The sequence below is a fragment of the Mercenaria mercenaria genome, chromosome 5, assembly GCF_021730395.1.
Source record: "Mercenaria mercenaria strain notata chromosome 5, MADL_Memer_1, whole genome shotgun sequence".
Taxonomy (NCBI): domain Eukaryota; kingdom Metazoa; phylum Mollusca; class Bivalvia; order Venerida; family Veneridae; genus Mercenaria; species Mercenaria mercenaria.
Genome location: NC_069365.1, coordinates 68,312,397 through 68,327,853, shown reverse-complemented (window position 1 = coordinate 68,327,853; position 15,457 = coordinate 68,312,397). Strand labels below are relative to the sequence as shown.

At 33.3% G+C, this 15,457-nt stretch overlaps 1 protein-coding gene across 1 annotated transcript; it reads right to left on the bottom strand.

Moving 5' to 3' along the window:
* Positions 1 to 8,115: 8,115 nt before the first annotated feature.
* LOC128557358 (uncharacterized) lies at positions 8,116 to 14,408 on the bottom strand. The gene is made up of 4 exons (XM_053544669.1): positions 14,249 to 14,408; positions 13,844 to 14,018; positions 8,631 to 8,690; positions 8,116 to 8,270 (listed from the first exon to the last, which is right to left on the bottom strand). Exons 1-4 carry the CDS (start codon positions 14,312 to 14,314, stop codon positions 8,116 to 8,118), a joined length of 456 nt encoding a protein of 151 aa, XP_053400644.1. The 5' UTR covers positions 14,315 to 14,408.
* Between the last annotated feature and the right edge of the window lie 1,049 nt (positions 14,409 to 15,457).

Here is a 15,457-nt window from a genome sequence, read left to right as displayed (position 1 = left end):
TAAAATGTTTGGATGACAATGTTGTTTTTTATCCTGAAGCTTTTATGAATACGTAAATATTGATATATGTGGAAAATATGGTATCAAAAATGACTGAAATATAAAACTTGTTTTGACTATAAATTCAAAACCGAATCAAGATATTTTGAAAATCTAAAAAGCATCAGAGTTCTTTAGTGTAAGTGTATAATGCTAACTATTTTCACTTATATTTAAAGAAAAATCAAGGAAACCCTAATTACGGGAAATATGGTTTAAACAGTGGATTATTCAATGACAATGACATCCTATATGGCAAAAAATAAAGACAAAATTTATATGAATGTATAGTTATGTGTCCGACCAGGATCGGGTTGGTTGGGTATCTCTAGATTTTGGAAAGAGGTTATTGCTGGATAATGTTCGAATTTAGAATAGTTTACTATTTTGGCCAATGTAAATGTATGTATATACCCTGGATATTGATAGGTTATTAGCTTTGTATCGGGAAATATGCACGAGCTCTTCAGGGGAAATATTGCGCGACTTTAGGAGCGCAATATTCTTCCGCTGAAGAACGAGTGCATATTTCCCGATGCAAAGATAATAACCTTTTTATTTCATACGCATCTACACGAATAAATATTATGTAAATATCATATATATGTTCAATAGCCTGAATAGGATTGACAATACTGAACAAAATAGAAAAAATAGTGCAACGACACACATTGAATTACGTCACGCACCCGATATGAAATTCAGGCGTCAGTATATGGAAAAATACTGACTTTTCCGGTATCAGTGTAATTTAACGGGGAATAGAAACGAGTATGTAATATATATTGATGTATGGTTTTATATATTCAAGTACCTCTAGGAGGTTACAATATAGATATGTAGGTATAGCTATCCACTACACATTTTTACTATCTAAGAGTCAATTAAAGTGACAAAATAGAAAAAGTGGAAACTTCACAGGTCGCTCAACACGACAAATACGAAAATGCTGCAGGCTCGGTTTGATTGAGCCTGTTCATGGACGGTAGTGGAAATGCATGCTACCGTCCACGCCCACTAGCCCCGGGTTGAGCAGAACTCAACATATACACATGCTAAAAGTACAAAAGGCAATTTAGAGACATGCGCAGATGTATTCAAACGGCGGTGAACATGGAACCTTCAATGATACACGGGTTGTGGCGTGTAATTCCATGAAAAGCGGCGTTTGGTCCCCAGATGAAGTAATAAGTTTGCCCTAAACGAGAAAACAATGGGCAGAACTAAACAAACTGGAATTTAGAAAGGGGGTCTGAGGTTATGGAGCCTGCATATCACAGGAACTGTCAAAAGACAAACATTACCAACTTTTAGTAACATCTCGAAACCGATAAAGCGGGACAGATCTACCTATCATAAAAATCAATAAAACCAATAATCCAATATCATCGCTACCGGACGGATTCGTTGATTTCCGTACTAATTGTTGTTGTTGTAGTAACACGGGGGTCTTTGGTCATTATCTGATGCATTTACAGGCGGGCGGTTTGCTAAACGATATATTTGAATTGAATGAAGTTTTGATAATTATTACAGTGAAAATCGGAACAAGTCGAAAATTTATGTAATACTTTATTAATTGTCAAATAAAAGTTATATTTATGAATATGTTATCTAAAATATTTAGAAATCGTTACATTTTATACATCGAACACATAGATTTACTTTCTTTTTAATATGTGAAACATCATGCTAACTATATCTATGTACAGAAAAAAAATATTTACGCACAAGAAACTGTCTGTAAATAAAATAAATATTCAAGAATATGAATATGTTATCTAAAATATTTAGAAAGCGTATATACATCCTCTATACGCGCTTTCTTTCGCATATTATGAACATTAGAATATGAGCTTTTGATTCTAAAATATTTTCAAAATTCTAAACATTTTCGATTTTCATCGTAAAAGGTAGTAAAATCAGCAAATTCTCATGTATTTCCATAACATAAAGTTTGTCAGTAATTAAGTTTTGAAGCCTTCATAAGAAATATAGTATTTTTTTCAAGATATCTAAAAAGTATTTTTGTTGTCAAACGATCTGGAGGCCGGTCGCTTTAAAGAAAAAGAAGTATTGAAATAAGACTTATGCTTTTAAAAGGAAATACTTAACCCTTACCATGCTGGACGCGGCTAGTTCTTCCTTTGTGATCAGTGTAGATCATGATTAGCCTGCACATCCGTGCAGACTGATCATGATCTGCACTGTCTGTCATTCAGCCAGTAAGGTTTTTGGTATGCACCCTTTTCATTATTAATAGTACTATCCAAATTGAAAGATAGACAAGTTCATTATTGTAATTTAGCATGGTAAGGATTAAGTTTCTTATATCGTGTCTAAATAGAAATATCATATTTGCGTGACTTGAATAGGTACTGCTGACAAATACTACTACAACATTTAATAACAATAACTTCATCAATATCTCAATTTTAGAATAGCAGACTTAACTAAGTAATAACTTAATATTTTTCGTGAAATTTGGGCCAGGATCTTTACTCAGTAAATATTTACGGAACAACTCTGTTAACGATGTGAATTCTAAATTTGTACTGATTCTTTCTACTGTCATACGATTCATGAAATAAGGGTAAAAATCGTAAAAACAAATTTCATGAAATAAAGGGAAAAGACTATATAAAGACAGAAGAAAGTGAAAGACATATATTACAACGCCAAAACCATAAAACCATAAAAAAAACATATCACTTATAGTAAGTGGGGTAACATATCTTTTATGACCCGCCTTGAAACAACACTGACCGGATATTATTTACCCCTTGGCAATATTGTAATACACAATAAAAGTCGAAGGGTAATTTTAAGTTATTTGTTACAATTAAATCAAATAATAGATATTGCATTTTTTTAAAACGAATGATTAAAGAATAAACCAAAAACATGCATTAATTTAAGAATACAGAATAATATATACAAAGGAGGTTCAGAAAGAAGCAGAATTATCAGTTCATCAAGGCTATCTTTCAAATTAACGTTTGGTCATATTATAAATAATAGAAAATGATTTTTTTTTTAAAACTTATTAAAAAATCCTATATGAAGAAAAAATGATGACCGCGTCGGAGATCGGACCCGGACCGCCGCGGCAATAAAAACGTCTCCAGATCCTTCGGCAAAAAATAATAAAGGTAACTGGAAATTAATAAATTAATCGTCGTTATATTTCTTAAGAATACTTTGAAACTCAATTACTGACAGACTATATTTTACGGAAAGACATGAGAATTAGTTGCTTTAAGTATATTTTGCGATGAAAATTAAAAGCATTTGTATATTTAATGCGAATTGAACACTAAGTCCTCCCTAGCGTTTTTTTAAACGACAGCGGATCTAGGTTTCGGCGTTTCTGAGTTCAACAATCAATATGTTTTAAATTGTCTAATTACATTTTCTTTTTTTTTTTTTTTTTTTTTTTTTTGTCAATGTGAAGTTGCCTACAATTTATAGGCTTTGAGCTATAACAATTTATACCGACAAAGTCAGACTAGCAGACGACACTATTTTCCGTAACAGCTTCCGAGTACGTACGAATGACGGCTGAAAAAGCCGGAATATTTTAAGAAATGTTCACTGTACACACTAAAATGCAAAAAGGACCAAACAAACCATTATAAAATTTGAAACAAATTACACATAACGAAAATTGAATAATTTTTCTACTTTTTTAGGGGTATCGAATTTTTGATTTTTTGCGGAAAATATCTCATTTTATCTGTTATATTTGAAAAAGTCAGTTTCTTTTTACCCGTTCCCTACAGAGTCTATATGAACTGAGGTGGGTCTATTTAAAGTCAAAAAGGACCAACCAAATATTAAAATATTTTTTAAAAGAAATATTCATAATATCAGGAATAAATAGAACTTTTTCTATTTAAGTTTAAGTATTTTTTTCCTTCTTTGTTTATATAGGCAAATTTATCGATTTTCCAATAGACCGATGTTACTAAAAGTTGGTAATGATTAAAAAGCAGGCACCATATCCATGGGGTGATTATACAATACCAAAGGCTATGAAAGCGAAAGTATTAGAACCACCCAGGCCGAAACGATCATGCTGAGAAACTAAACAGTACCAATAACACGACATAAAGTCGTGCTGAACGATCTGAGAAGATCGAAATATAACAGCCCTGATTGAATGTACGGGGAGACTTTTTACGGCCGCCACACGGCACAAACAACGCTGCTGTGATAATAAAACAGAAAAAGTGAAAACTTCACAGGTCGCTCAACACGACAAATACGAAAATGTTGCAGGCTCGGTTTGATTGAGCCTGTTCATGGACGGTAGTGGAAATACATGCTACCGTCCACGCCCTCTAGCCCCGGGTTGAGCAGAACTCAACATTTACACATGCTAAAATTACAAAAAGCAATTTAGAGACCTGCGCAGATGTATTCAAACGGCGGTGAACATGGAAACTTCAACACGGGGTTGTGGCGTGACATTTAAGTAACATTTTAAGCCTTTGACAAACGGAAAGACGTTCAAATTTTGCGGATAAAAGGCAAGATACCAAGTCAAAATTTCAAGATCTATAAGTCAAAAATTCAAGATACATATAAAATCACAGTCTTCTTGGGGGTTCTGGTTTAGGTAGTGGGGAATAGGGAGACGCATATATGATGTACTGGGACAACTTTTGATAAGCTGACGGACACTAACGGATTTTGTACTGTTAGATTATTTTTGCGCATATGGGTTACCAGGACGGCATTAAATACGGTGACTGTTACGTACTAACAAATTTAGTACTGTTTATGTATTGTGCGCATATGAGTTACCAGGACGAAATTAAATAAGGTGACTAATAATTATTAGCAAATTTATTACAGTTCGAGTATTTTTACGCATATGGGTTACCAGGACCGCATTAAATACGGTGACTGATACGTTCTAACAAATTAAGTACATGTTTATGTATTGTTGCGAATATGGGTTACCAGGACGGCATTAAATAAAGCGACCGATAAGTACTAACAAATTTAGTACTGTTCGTGTATTTTTGGGCATATGGGTTACCGGGACGGCATTAAATAAGGTGACTGATACGTACTAACAAATTTAGTACAGTTCGTATATTGTTGCGCATATGAGTTACCGGGACGGCATTAAATAAGCTGACCGATACTTACTAACAAATTTAGTACAGTTCGTATATTTTTGCGCATATGGGTTACCAGGACCGCATTAAATACGGTGACTGTTACGTACTAACAAATTTAGAACTGTTTATGTATTGTTGCACATATGGGTTACCAGGACGACATTAATTAAAGTGACTAATAATCATTACGCAAATTTAGTACAGTTCGTGTATTTTTACGCATATGGGTTACCAGGACGGCATTAAATAAAGCGACCGATAAGTACTAACAAATTTAGTACTGTTCGTGTATTTTTGGGCATATGGGTTACCGGGACGGCATTAAATATGGTGACTGTTACGTACTAACAAATTTAGTATAGTTCGTATATTGTTGCGCATATGAATTACCGGGACGGCATTAAATAAGCTGACCGATACGTATTAACAAATTTAGTTCTGTTTATGTATTTTTGCGCATATGGGTTACCAGGATGGCATTAAATACGGTTACTGTTACGTACTAACAAATTCAGTACTGTTTATGTTTTGTGCGCATATGAGTTACCAGGACGACATTAATTAGGTGACTAATTATTATTAGCAAATTTAGTACAGTTCGTGTATTTTTACGCATATGGGTTACCAGGACCGCATTAAATAAGCTGACCGATACGTACTAACAAATTTAGTACTTTTCGTATATTGTTGCGCATATGAGTTACCAGAACGACATTAAATAAGGTGACTAAAAATTATCAGCAAATTTAGTACATTTCGTGTATTTTTACACATATGGGTTACCAGGACTGCATTAAATACGGTGACTGTTACGTACTAATAAATTTAGTACTGCTTATATATTGTTGCGAATATGGGTTACCGGGACGGTATTAAATAAGGTGACTGATAGGTACAAACAAATTTAGTTCTGTTTATGTATTGTTGCACATATGGGTTACCAGGACCGCATTAAAAACGGTGACTGTTACGTACTAACAAATTTAGTACTGCTTATGTATTGTTGTACATATGGGTTACCGGGACGGCATTAGATAAGGTGACTGATACGTACTAACAAATTTAGTACAGTTCGTATATTGTTGCGCATATGAGTTACAGGGGTGGCATTAAATAAGCTGACCGATACGTACTAACAAATTTTGTTCTGTTTATGTATTTTTGCGCATATGGGTTACCGGGACGGCATTAAATACGGTTACTGATACGTACTGCTACCTTGCGACTTTAAATAAATCTTATCTTAACTAACAAGTTTAGTACTGTTTATGTTTTGTTGGGCATATGGGTTACCGGGACGGCATTTAATACAGTGACTGATACGTACTAACATATTTAGTACTGTTACGGAGTATTGTTGCGCATAAGGGTTACCAGGACGGCATTAAATACGGTGACTGATACGTACTAACAAATTTAGTACTGTTCGTATATTGTTGCGCATATGGGTTACCGGGACGGCATTAAATACGGTGACTGATGCGTACTAACAAATTTAATACTCTTCGTATATTGTTGCGCATATGGGTTACCAGGACGGCATTAAGTACGGTGACTGATACGTACTAACAAATCTAGTACAGTTAATGTATATTGTTGCGCATATGGGTTACCAGGACGGCATTAAATATGGTTATTGATGCGTACTCACAAATTTAGTGCTGTTCGTGTATTATTGCACATATGGTTTAGCAGGGTGGCATTAAATTCAGTGACTGATACGTGCTAACAAATTTAGTACTGTTCGTGTATTTTTGCCTTAAGGGTTACCAGGACGGCATTAAATAAGGTGATTAATATGTACTTACAAATTTAGTACTTTACGTGTATTGATGCGCATATGGGTTACCGGGACAGCATTAGATGATGTGACCAATATGTACTAACAAATTTAGAAGTTGCGCATATGGGTTACCAGGACGACATCACATAAGGTGACTGATAAGTACTAACAAATTTAGTACTGTTTGTGTATTGTTGCGCTATGGGTTACCGGGACAGCATTAGATATGGTGACTGATACGGAAACCAGATACTTTATCCCGATGACATTTCCTCCCATGATAATTCACCCCAATTTTTGATGACATCTCACCTCGAATTATTTTTACAATGTTTTAACGACGGCATCACAACAGCATGCATTTTCAGTAATCGAAACTGTTGTACAGCTGTTTTATACGGATTGTCATTATCAGAATGATTTTCAAGAAAGAAAACGACAAAACAATACATTCAGTGTAAAAAAAAAAACATCAAATTTTTGAAGTTTCTATGAACTTTATTGCAAAAAATAAAATTCAGAACCTCACATAAACAATGTGAAAATATGATTCGATGAAAATGTTTGCAAAATATTAACCAAAATCAGCTTCGTCTTAATACATTTGTGTTTTAGTGTCCTTCTCAGCACTGAAATAAAGAAAAGAAAGCATTGATAAGTGTTACTATACAGTAAAAGAATATAACAGTTATGTTCAGCTAAGACTGGTTATTTTTGTGGTTTTTAACAAAAGATCAAATTCAGTAGATACACAACATGTATACCGTAAAAAGTAATGTATGTGAACATACTTGATATCGACAATACACTTACATTATAATCTGGCAGTAGGTTGGCCATCATCAAGTTCCTTTACCAACAGTTCCAAAGACATCTGCACTAGAAACAAGATTTAGCAGACTTTACACGAAATCATGAACACGTGATCATTTCAAGACATTTTTATGGTTAATAGAAACTACAAGTTTTCCGATCTTTAAAGCATGCAAAGATTTCTCACAGCATAGTTTATTTTACATGTTGATCTTATTCTAATAACAGAGAATGGATGGGTAACGGAAAGAACTTAAGTAAATACTTTGTTTTCAAATCTTGCTGTAGAGGAAATATAATTTTAATGTCTGCTGGATAAAACAGACTTTACTGTATAGTCTGTATTCATTACAAGTTAAACTTACGGCTGATGATACTTGGTGACAGAGAAACATTGACTGCAGAATTGTCCATGATGATATTTGTGTTGCCTAGCAACGCCTGTCTCTCCATGCACAAAGTGTGTGCAGCATGGGTTATGATACCGCTCACGTATTCTCCAACTGTAAAAAAGATTTAAATAAATCTTTAGAACTAAATGAAATAAGTTTTATTTTGAGGTCTTAGGATTGTTTGCAAACGTAAATTTATCAAGCAGTCTGAAGGAATAATATCTATAAGTTGTAGAACCATTGGATGTTGGGATATTGGTATAAGGGGTGGATACAAACTAGTCTGTTACACTGATCTGGTCATTAATATGTAGTATAAGCGCGAAGAAGAGTCTAGATACAAACACCATTCATTCCAAAAAGTGGATCATCCTATGATATATCCGACATTTATAAGCTCAAAACTGACTTAAAAAGATAAACTTATGCAAAATTTTCAAATGTGTTTAAAAGAAATAGTGAAAATATTACCATGTTTTTCAAAGCCTTCATTGATTCCTGTAACTGGTTCACATACAGCTCCTGGACATTCTAAGGGCAAAAATGAATATATTTCGATTATCAAGATTCAAGATTCAAGATTCAAGATAGTTTATTTAGGCAAAAACATACAATATGTTCATTGCCGAACATGGAATATAACATTGTAATATGACGGTACAAAACAAGGTTTCAAAAAGTTAATATATGAGAAAAGTATGAAAATAATGATTAACAGGGTATAAATTACATACAATTAATGTATGACAAACTACTATGAAGATAGTCGTAAAATGAAAAACTTTATACAATTATGGAACATTTTCTCTTTTACAGTTTGCTAAATATATATATTTTGCTAATTTATTTATCATACTTTTTTGGTTCGATTTCATAATATGTTTAAACTTATGTAAGCTAGGCCAAGAATAATAATAATGTGGTAAACAGCTATATCTTATATCTCTGTAAAACGGACAAACTAGTAAAAAGTGAAATTCGTTCTCAACTACATTCATATTACAATGAATACATATCCTATTCTGTCTTTCAATATTTCTGTATCTACCTTCTTCTATCAACAATTTGTGAGCTGAACATCTAAATCTACTCAAAGCTTTTCGATGATTTACATTACTTACACAACATAAATACTTTTCTATTACAAAATCATCTTTAATTATACAATAGGTGTCTAGTTTAGGCAAGTTATTGATTTCATTATACCATTGTTGTAAGTATTGGTCTTTTATGCGCTGAATTATTTGATTCAGTTCTACATTAGTAATATTTTGATCATTCCATATATTAGCAAATCCAAGTTCATTTAACATACATCTGACATCATCAGACCACTTATTTGATATAATACCATTATTATTCTTCATATTATAAATCCTATACACCAGTGGATCTTTATTTGTTTGTAATCTATACCAATATTTTATTATTCTTATTTTTCTGTAAATATATAACGGGAATCTTCCTAGTTCGCCGTACACAGTGGCATTTACTGTTTGTTGTCTAACACCTAACAACTGTTTCATAAATTTCATATGCACTCGCTCAATATCTGGTGCTTTGTGTAGACCCCATATTTCCGAGCCATAATTTAATATAGGTAAAACCATAGAATCAAACAGTTTTAGCTTATCTTGTAATTCTAACGAAACTGTATCAAATAACGTATTGAGTGAAAACAAGGCTCTAAGTGCTTGATTTGATAATGCTTTCTGTGCTTGGAAATAACGACCATTAGAAGAAATAGTTACTCCAAGGTATGTAAACGTTTTAACTATTTGCAATTTTTGATTTTCGTAAAATATATCAAAATTTTCAGATCCATTACCTGGTTTACAAAGCATAACAACAGTTTTATCGGTGTTCACAGTTATACCCCATGATTTACAATAAGCATTCAACTTATCTAACAAATGTTGTAAACCCTCAACAGTATATGAAAATAAAACTGTGTCATCAGCAAATAACAAAAGAAACAATTTTAATTCTTCTACACTAAAACATCTACTGCATCAGTCATCACATAAGTATACATATCATTGATGAAAAATAAGAACAACAAGGGAGACAATGGTTCTCCTTGTTTTACGCCCATGCATGTTTCAAAATAGTCTGTAAGAGAGCCATTGACACGGACACATGATTTCACATTTTCGTACATAACTTTTAACATATTAACTATTTTTGATGAAGCGCCATTTGTAATAAGCTTAAACCAAACTCCATTCCTATAAACAACATCAAATGCTTTTCTAAAATCAATAAAGGCTAAGTATAGTTTTTTCTTCTCACAATTTATAATTTTGTTTATTATAGAATTTAACACAAAAACACAATCTATTGTACTTCTTCCTTTGCGAAATCCAAATTGAACATCTGATAATAAATCATTATTTTCTGCCCACTTGCGTAGCCTGTTATCTAACAAAATTGAAAATATTTTTGCAAATATACTAGTGAGGGTAATACCCCTGTAGTTATTAACATTGTTAAGGTCACCCTTTTTTGGCACAGGTACAATGATTCCTTGTGTCCAGCTTAGCGGATATACACAATTAGAATACATAAAGTTAAAAAGTTTGCAAAGAGTAGGTGTCAATAATTGTTTACATTCTAAAAATATTTCAGGTGTAAGTGAATCATTTCCGGCACTTTTACCCCTTTTAAGTGACGAAATAGCTCGTTCAACTTCTTCCGTATTAAAATCTCTATCGAGTTCATCTACAATTTGGCTATTAAAATTATCGTTTCTTAGTTGTGCCTCAACATGATCATCTGTAAAAACATCACCACTAGCAAACAAGTCTCTGAAATGATCAAAAAATACCTCTCGGCTTATTTTACTGCTATTTTTGTTTTTAGACTTTAATTTCTTGATTTCAGACCAAAATTTCTGAGGTTGGTTCTTTGCCATGTCATGTAATTTAACTTTTTGTTTATTTTTGTACATTGAAGTTGCCTTTCTTTTAACATGTTTGTACCTTCTACGTTTTAACAATAATAACTCTCTATTTTCTATTGATTTGTTCTTTCTATAATTTCTATTTGCCGCTCTCAGTTCCCTTCGGGCATTTTCACATTCATAATTAAACCAAGGGCTTTTGAATTTGCGTTCACTTTTCTGGGAGTTTTTATGCACATTTTCCTTTTTACCAAAAACAAAATAAGCTTTTTCATAAAAACAACTTGAAATCGTTTCAATACCATTATCTAAGTCAATATTTGATGAAATAATATCATTTACAATGTTATCAATATTTTGAAATTCACTAAGCATAACATCTTGATATTGTTGTATTTTATCCTTGCTATAACAAAGTTTATCAGAATATATTTTATTTAAATCAGCATCTTGCTCATTTATGCCATTTGTTGCAAAACTTATTTGCACTGGCGCATGGGTAGAACATGTATACATATCATGTACAATAAAATCAGTAATAAGGGGAAATAACTCATATGAACATAAAACATAATCAATCATACTATTGCCTTTCACGCTCATATTGGTAAAACTCCCAATACCTGCATCATCACCGCAGCGACCGTTAACAATTTTTAGAGAACTACTGATACATAGATCTAATAATTTAATACCCGAAGTATTCACTGTATCATCCATAGAAAATCTATGTGGCAAGCTACGAATATTATTATTAGATTCATTCTCATCTAACACGTGTATATATTTACTAAAGTCTGTATTATTTTGCAAAATATCCGTCCTGTTACCGCACCTCGCATTTAAATCACCAATAACTGACACAGCACCTAATTCAGAATACTTTCGAATATTTGACTCGAGAGCTTCAAAAAAGCCAATTTCGTGTGTATTGAAATATATAGAGTTACTGGGTGGTATATACAAGAAACAAACATACATATCCTGTGACAACTGAAAAAACTTTTTACAAAATTTAACCCAAAGTATACCTGTGTGGTCAATTTCGGAAACACTTATACCATTTTTATATTTATCTTTATAAAATAAACAAATTCCACCGTGGCCTCTTTTGGAATTTAAGCTTTCTTTTCTTGGTACTGATACTGACTTATACCCTTCAATTACAAAATTATCCTGTTTACGCTGCCAAGTTTCAGAGAAAAACAGTAAATCAAAATTTGACACAAAATTCACAAAATCTTCATCATTTAAACAGTTTTTTAAACCTTCAACATTCCAAGAAATAATGTTCAAGTCACACTTTCCTCTGGATTCCTAACTATGCACTTCCGGTTGGCTGCTGTCACCGACGCTAGGTCTGTACTGCTTGTTGTCGACGAACAATTTGTCCCGGACCAATACTGCTCTTTTTCCCGCTGACCTCGCTTTTATCATTTCTGGAATAAGAGCGCGTCGTCTTTCCATAACCTCTTGTGGGAATTGGTCTGACACATTGTAGGGGGAATTTCTTAAGTTCACATTTTTCAGATATTGTTTTATGGCAAATTTGGACTCTTTGTCCTTAAATCTGACAACTATAGGGCGTATTTTGCCTGGCGAGAACGCGCCGACTCTGTGAGCTACGTCGACAGCAAATTTTGATTCGGAATTTGGGATATTTAGAATTTTCCTACAAAAGTCATGCACCTTTAGAATACAGTTCTCAGGCACGTGACTAGATGTGTGAGCGGTTGCGTTATTTATAACATGTGTGGGGTCAGAGACTCGATCACCACATTCCGTGTCTGATGCCTGGCTAGATACAACCTCGGATATAAGCACACCCGTACGCATTTTCGTGCTTGTATCAGAGGGTATTAAATTATCCACAGGGGTCTGTTCCGAGAATAATGGTGCCGGAGTGGGAACTCGCTTGTCTCCTTCTGGGATACCAAAAAATAGCATGTTTAAACTCATTGATCTACATTTTATATCAATCATATCCTCCACTAGAGAGTCATTGGCTAATTTGAGCTTTGCAGACACCTAAATGAACACATAATAGTTAAAACTCAGTATCTCGAATTCCACTGGATCGAGCGTTTTACTTCTCGATAACCGAAATTCGACTTAAAATGATATTTTACACATGTTTTCGGGACGGAACTTGAAAATGCCTTCGAGATAGCTGAAATTCGAGATAAGCGAGTTCTAGATAAGGAGTTTTAACTGTATATAAAAACTGTTTATTATGTCTGTAATATCATAATGCATTCATTTTAGCAGTTATTGCTTCTCTCCAGTGCCTTCACATGAGTGTCAAATAATTGCATGAGAACGGTTGAAAACAATGTATTAGAAAGATCTCCAAAGAAGACATAATAATAAAATTAACAAAGACATCAAAAAATAAATTATTCATCTTGTATGATATTTAAATGGGACAATTCTCTAAAGTATAGTAATTGCAAAATGATATCAAATGTGAAAATTTCAGATATACATCAGACTGATATTTGTAAACAACGAACGTCTCTTTGTTGAGTCTGAATTTCATATGAGATAGTTAAAATTTCACAGCAGCTAACGCAGGACATATCATACTCCTAAATTATCACACGAGCGTTTCTATCAAGAACAACGGCATAGAATTCACAAAACAACATTGTATTTACCTTATATTTGCACTTACTTACAAAAATGGTGTAAATATAAACTCATGATTGTATAGTTCTTTGGAAAGGACGAGTCCCTTTGAAAATTTATGTTTGTCTTCATGATCTCTAATAAAGCCAAAAACCTTTTGCAGCTGTCCCTGGGGCAGCTAAACCTTCTGGAAGTATTATGTTGGTCTTGTACGTTTTGGTAATAACCATGTCCCTGGTACCAGTCTCGTTTACAATTGTAGAAGGGTCTATCGTCTGACCTCTACGAGCATAAAATCGTCGGCGGAGACGATTTCTGAATCTGGCCCACTGGAAACAGAAAAAAAAATGAATAAAAAACACCTTTCGATGTGAAAATGTGGTGACTGATAAAACTTGAGTCCATGTTATTCTCTGCCAATATTAAAAGATATCTTCATAAATTATTTCTTAAATCTTTTTTAATCTTAATTTAGTGGCAATTTGCAATAACGTTCAGTAATTCCCACTTCACTCTCAAATATCTTTTTCGTGAAACTAAACCCTCGCTTATGACTTACCCGTTCATTGCAGGATTGCTTAAAGTTTACAATCCATGCAAAACATCCAGTATTTTCTTTATTCATAACTATTTCATGATAAAAATTTGGAATACTTCAGCGAAGTTGGCTTTACCTAAATGATCTCTCGTTGCTTATAAGCGGCGTCAATTGTTTTCATGACGTCATGACGTTAACTTGAGAGTCGTATGATAAAGTCCGAAAATATACAAATAATTCAAATATCTGTTGATACAAACAATTTGATAGGTTTAGCCGTGACGTCCACATACTGATGAACCCCTTGAATTTTGTATTCATGCGCGTATTCCAAAAAAAAAAGTGGGGTGGGGGGTGGGGGCAATGGTTGCCATTTTGATATTTTTAGAATTTCACAAAATGTTTGGATGGAAGTATTGTTTTTATGCTAACCAAGATATCATGTAGTCTTGATTAGCTGCCCGTTATAACTGCTATATTATTAGTACACGCCGGGAACAAGGCTAGATATCCTGAAGCTTTTATAACAATCAATTTACAAATAATTAGATATTGATATTTGTGGAAAATATGGTGTCGGAAATGGCTGAAATATAAAAATTGTTTGTTTTCCTTTCCGATAATTTCAAAACTGAATCAAAATATTAACTACTGTTACCATCATCAAAGTCCTTTAGGGTGATGTATAATACTAACTCATTTATAGTTATAATTTTAAAATAATAATAATAAGCTGACTCTTATGTACTAAAGAATTTAGTATTGCATATCGGGTTACCAACAAATTTGACACGATCCTTGGAAATATTGAGATTTTTTTTTTATTTTTCATATGGGCAATGTCCCCAGATTGCCTGTCACAAATATAAAACAATCTAAATTATTTTTTTATTTTTCATAATTATGGGCAATATCCCCAGATTGCCCGTCACAAATATAAAACAATCTAAATTCGAATTATTTTGACTAGACATTAAATAAGGTTACTTATACGTACTAACAAATTTAGTATTCGTGTAGTGTCAATAGTTTTATACAATACTCAGAAATTATGCATTTTAAAGAAATTCAAGGCCACCAGACGGACTTAATCCTTCTGGACTTCTCTAAAGCAAGGTTAACCATCTGAAACTTCTGTGAAAACTTCATCAACATGGTGTTCAGAGCACCACGTTGCTATGGGTAAAGTCTTTCTTGATTGGCAGGCGCCGTCCTTGTGAATGGTGAAGC

Excerpts from the sequence above, each read along its gene's own strand:
- LOC128557358 (XM_053544669.1), bottom strand. The coding sequence starts at position 14,314 with ATGAATAAAGAAAATACTGGATGTTTTGCATGGATTGTAAACTTTAAG. Across the intron at positions 8,691-13,843 it reads CCCAGGGACAGCTGCAAAAG|AATGTCCAGGAGCTGTATGT; the intron begins GTTTTTGGCTTT and ends TTTTGCCCTTAG. Across the intron at positions 8,271-8,630 it reads TGAAGGCTTTGAAAAACATG|TTGGAGAATACGTGAGCGGT; the intron begins GTAATATTTTCA and ends TCTTTTTTACAG.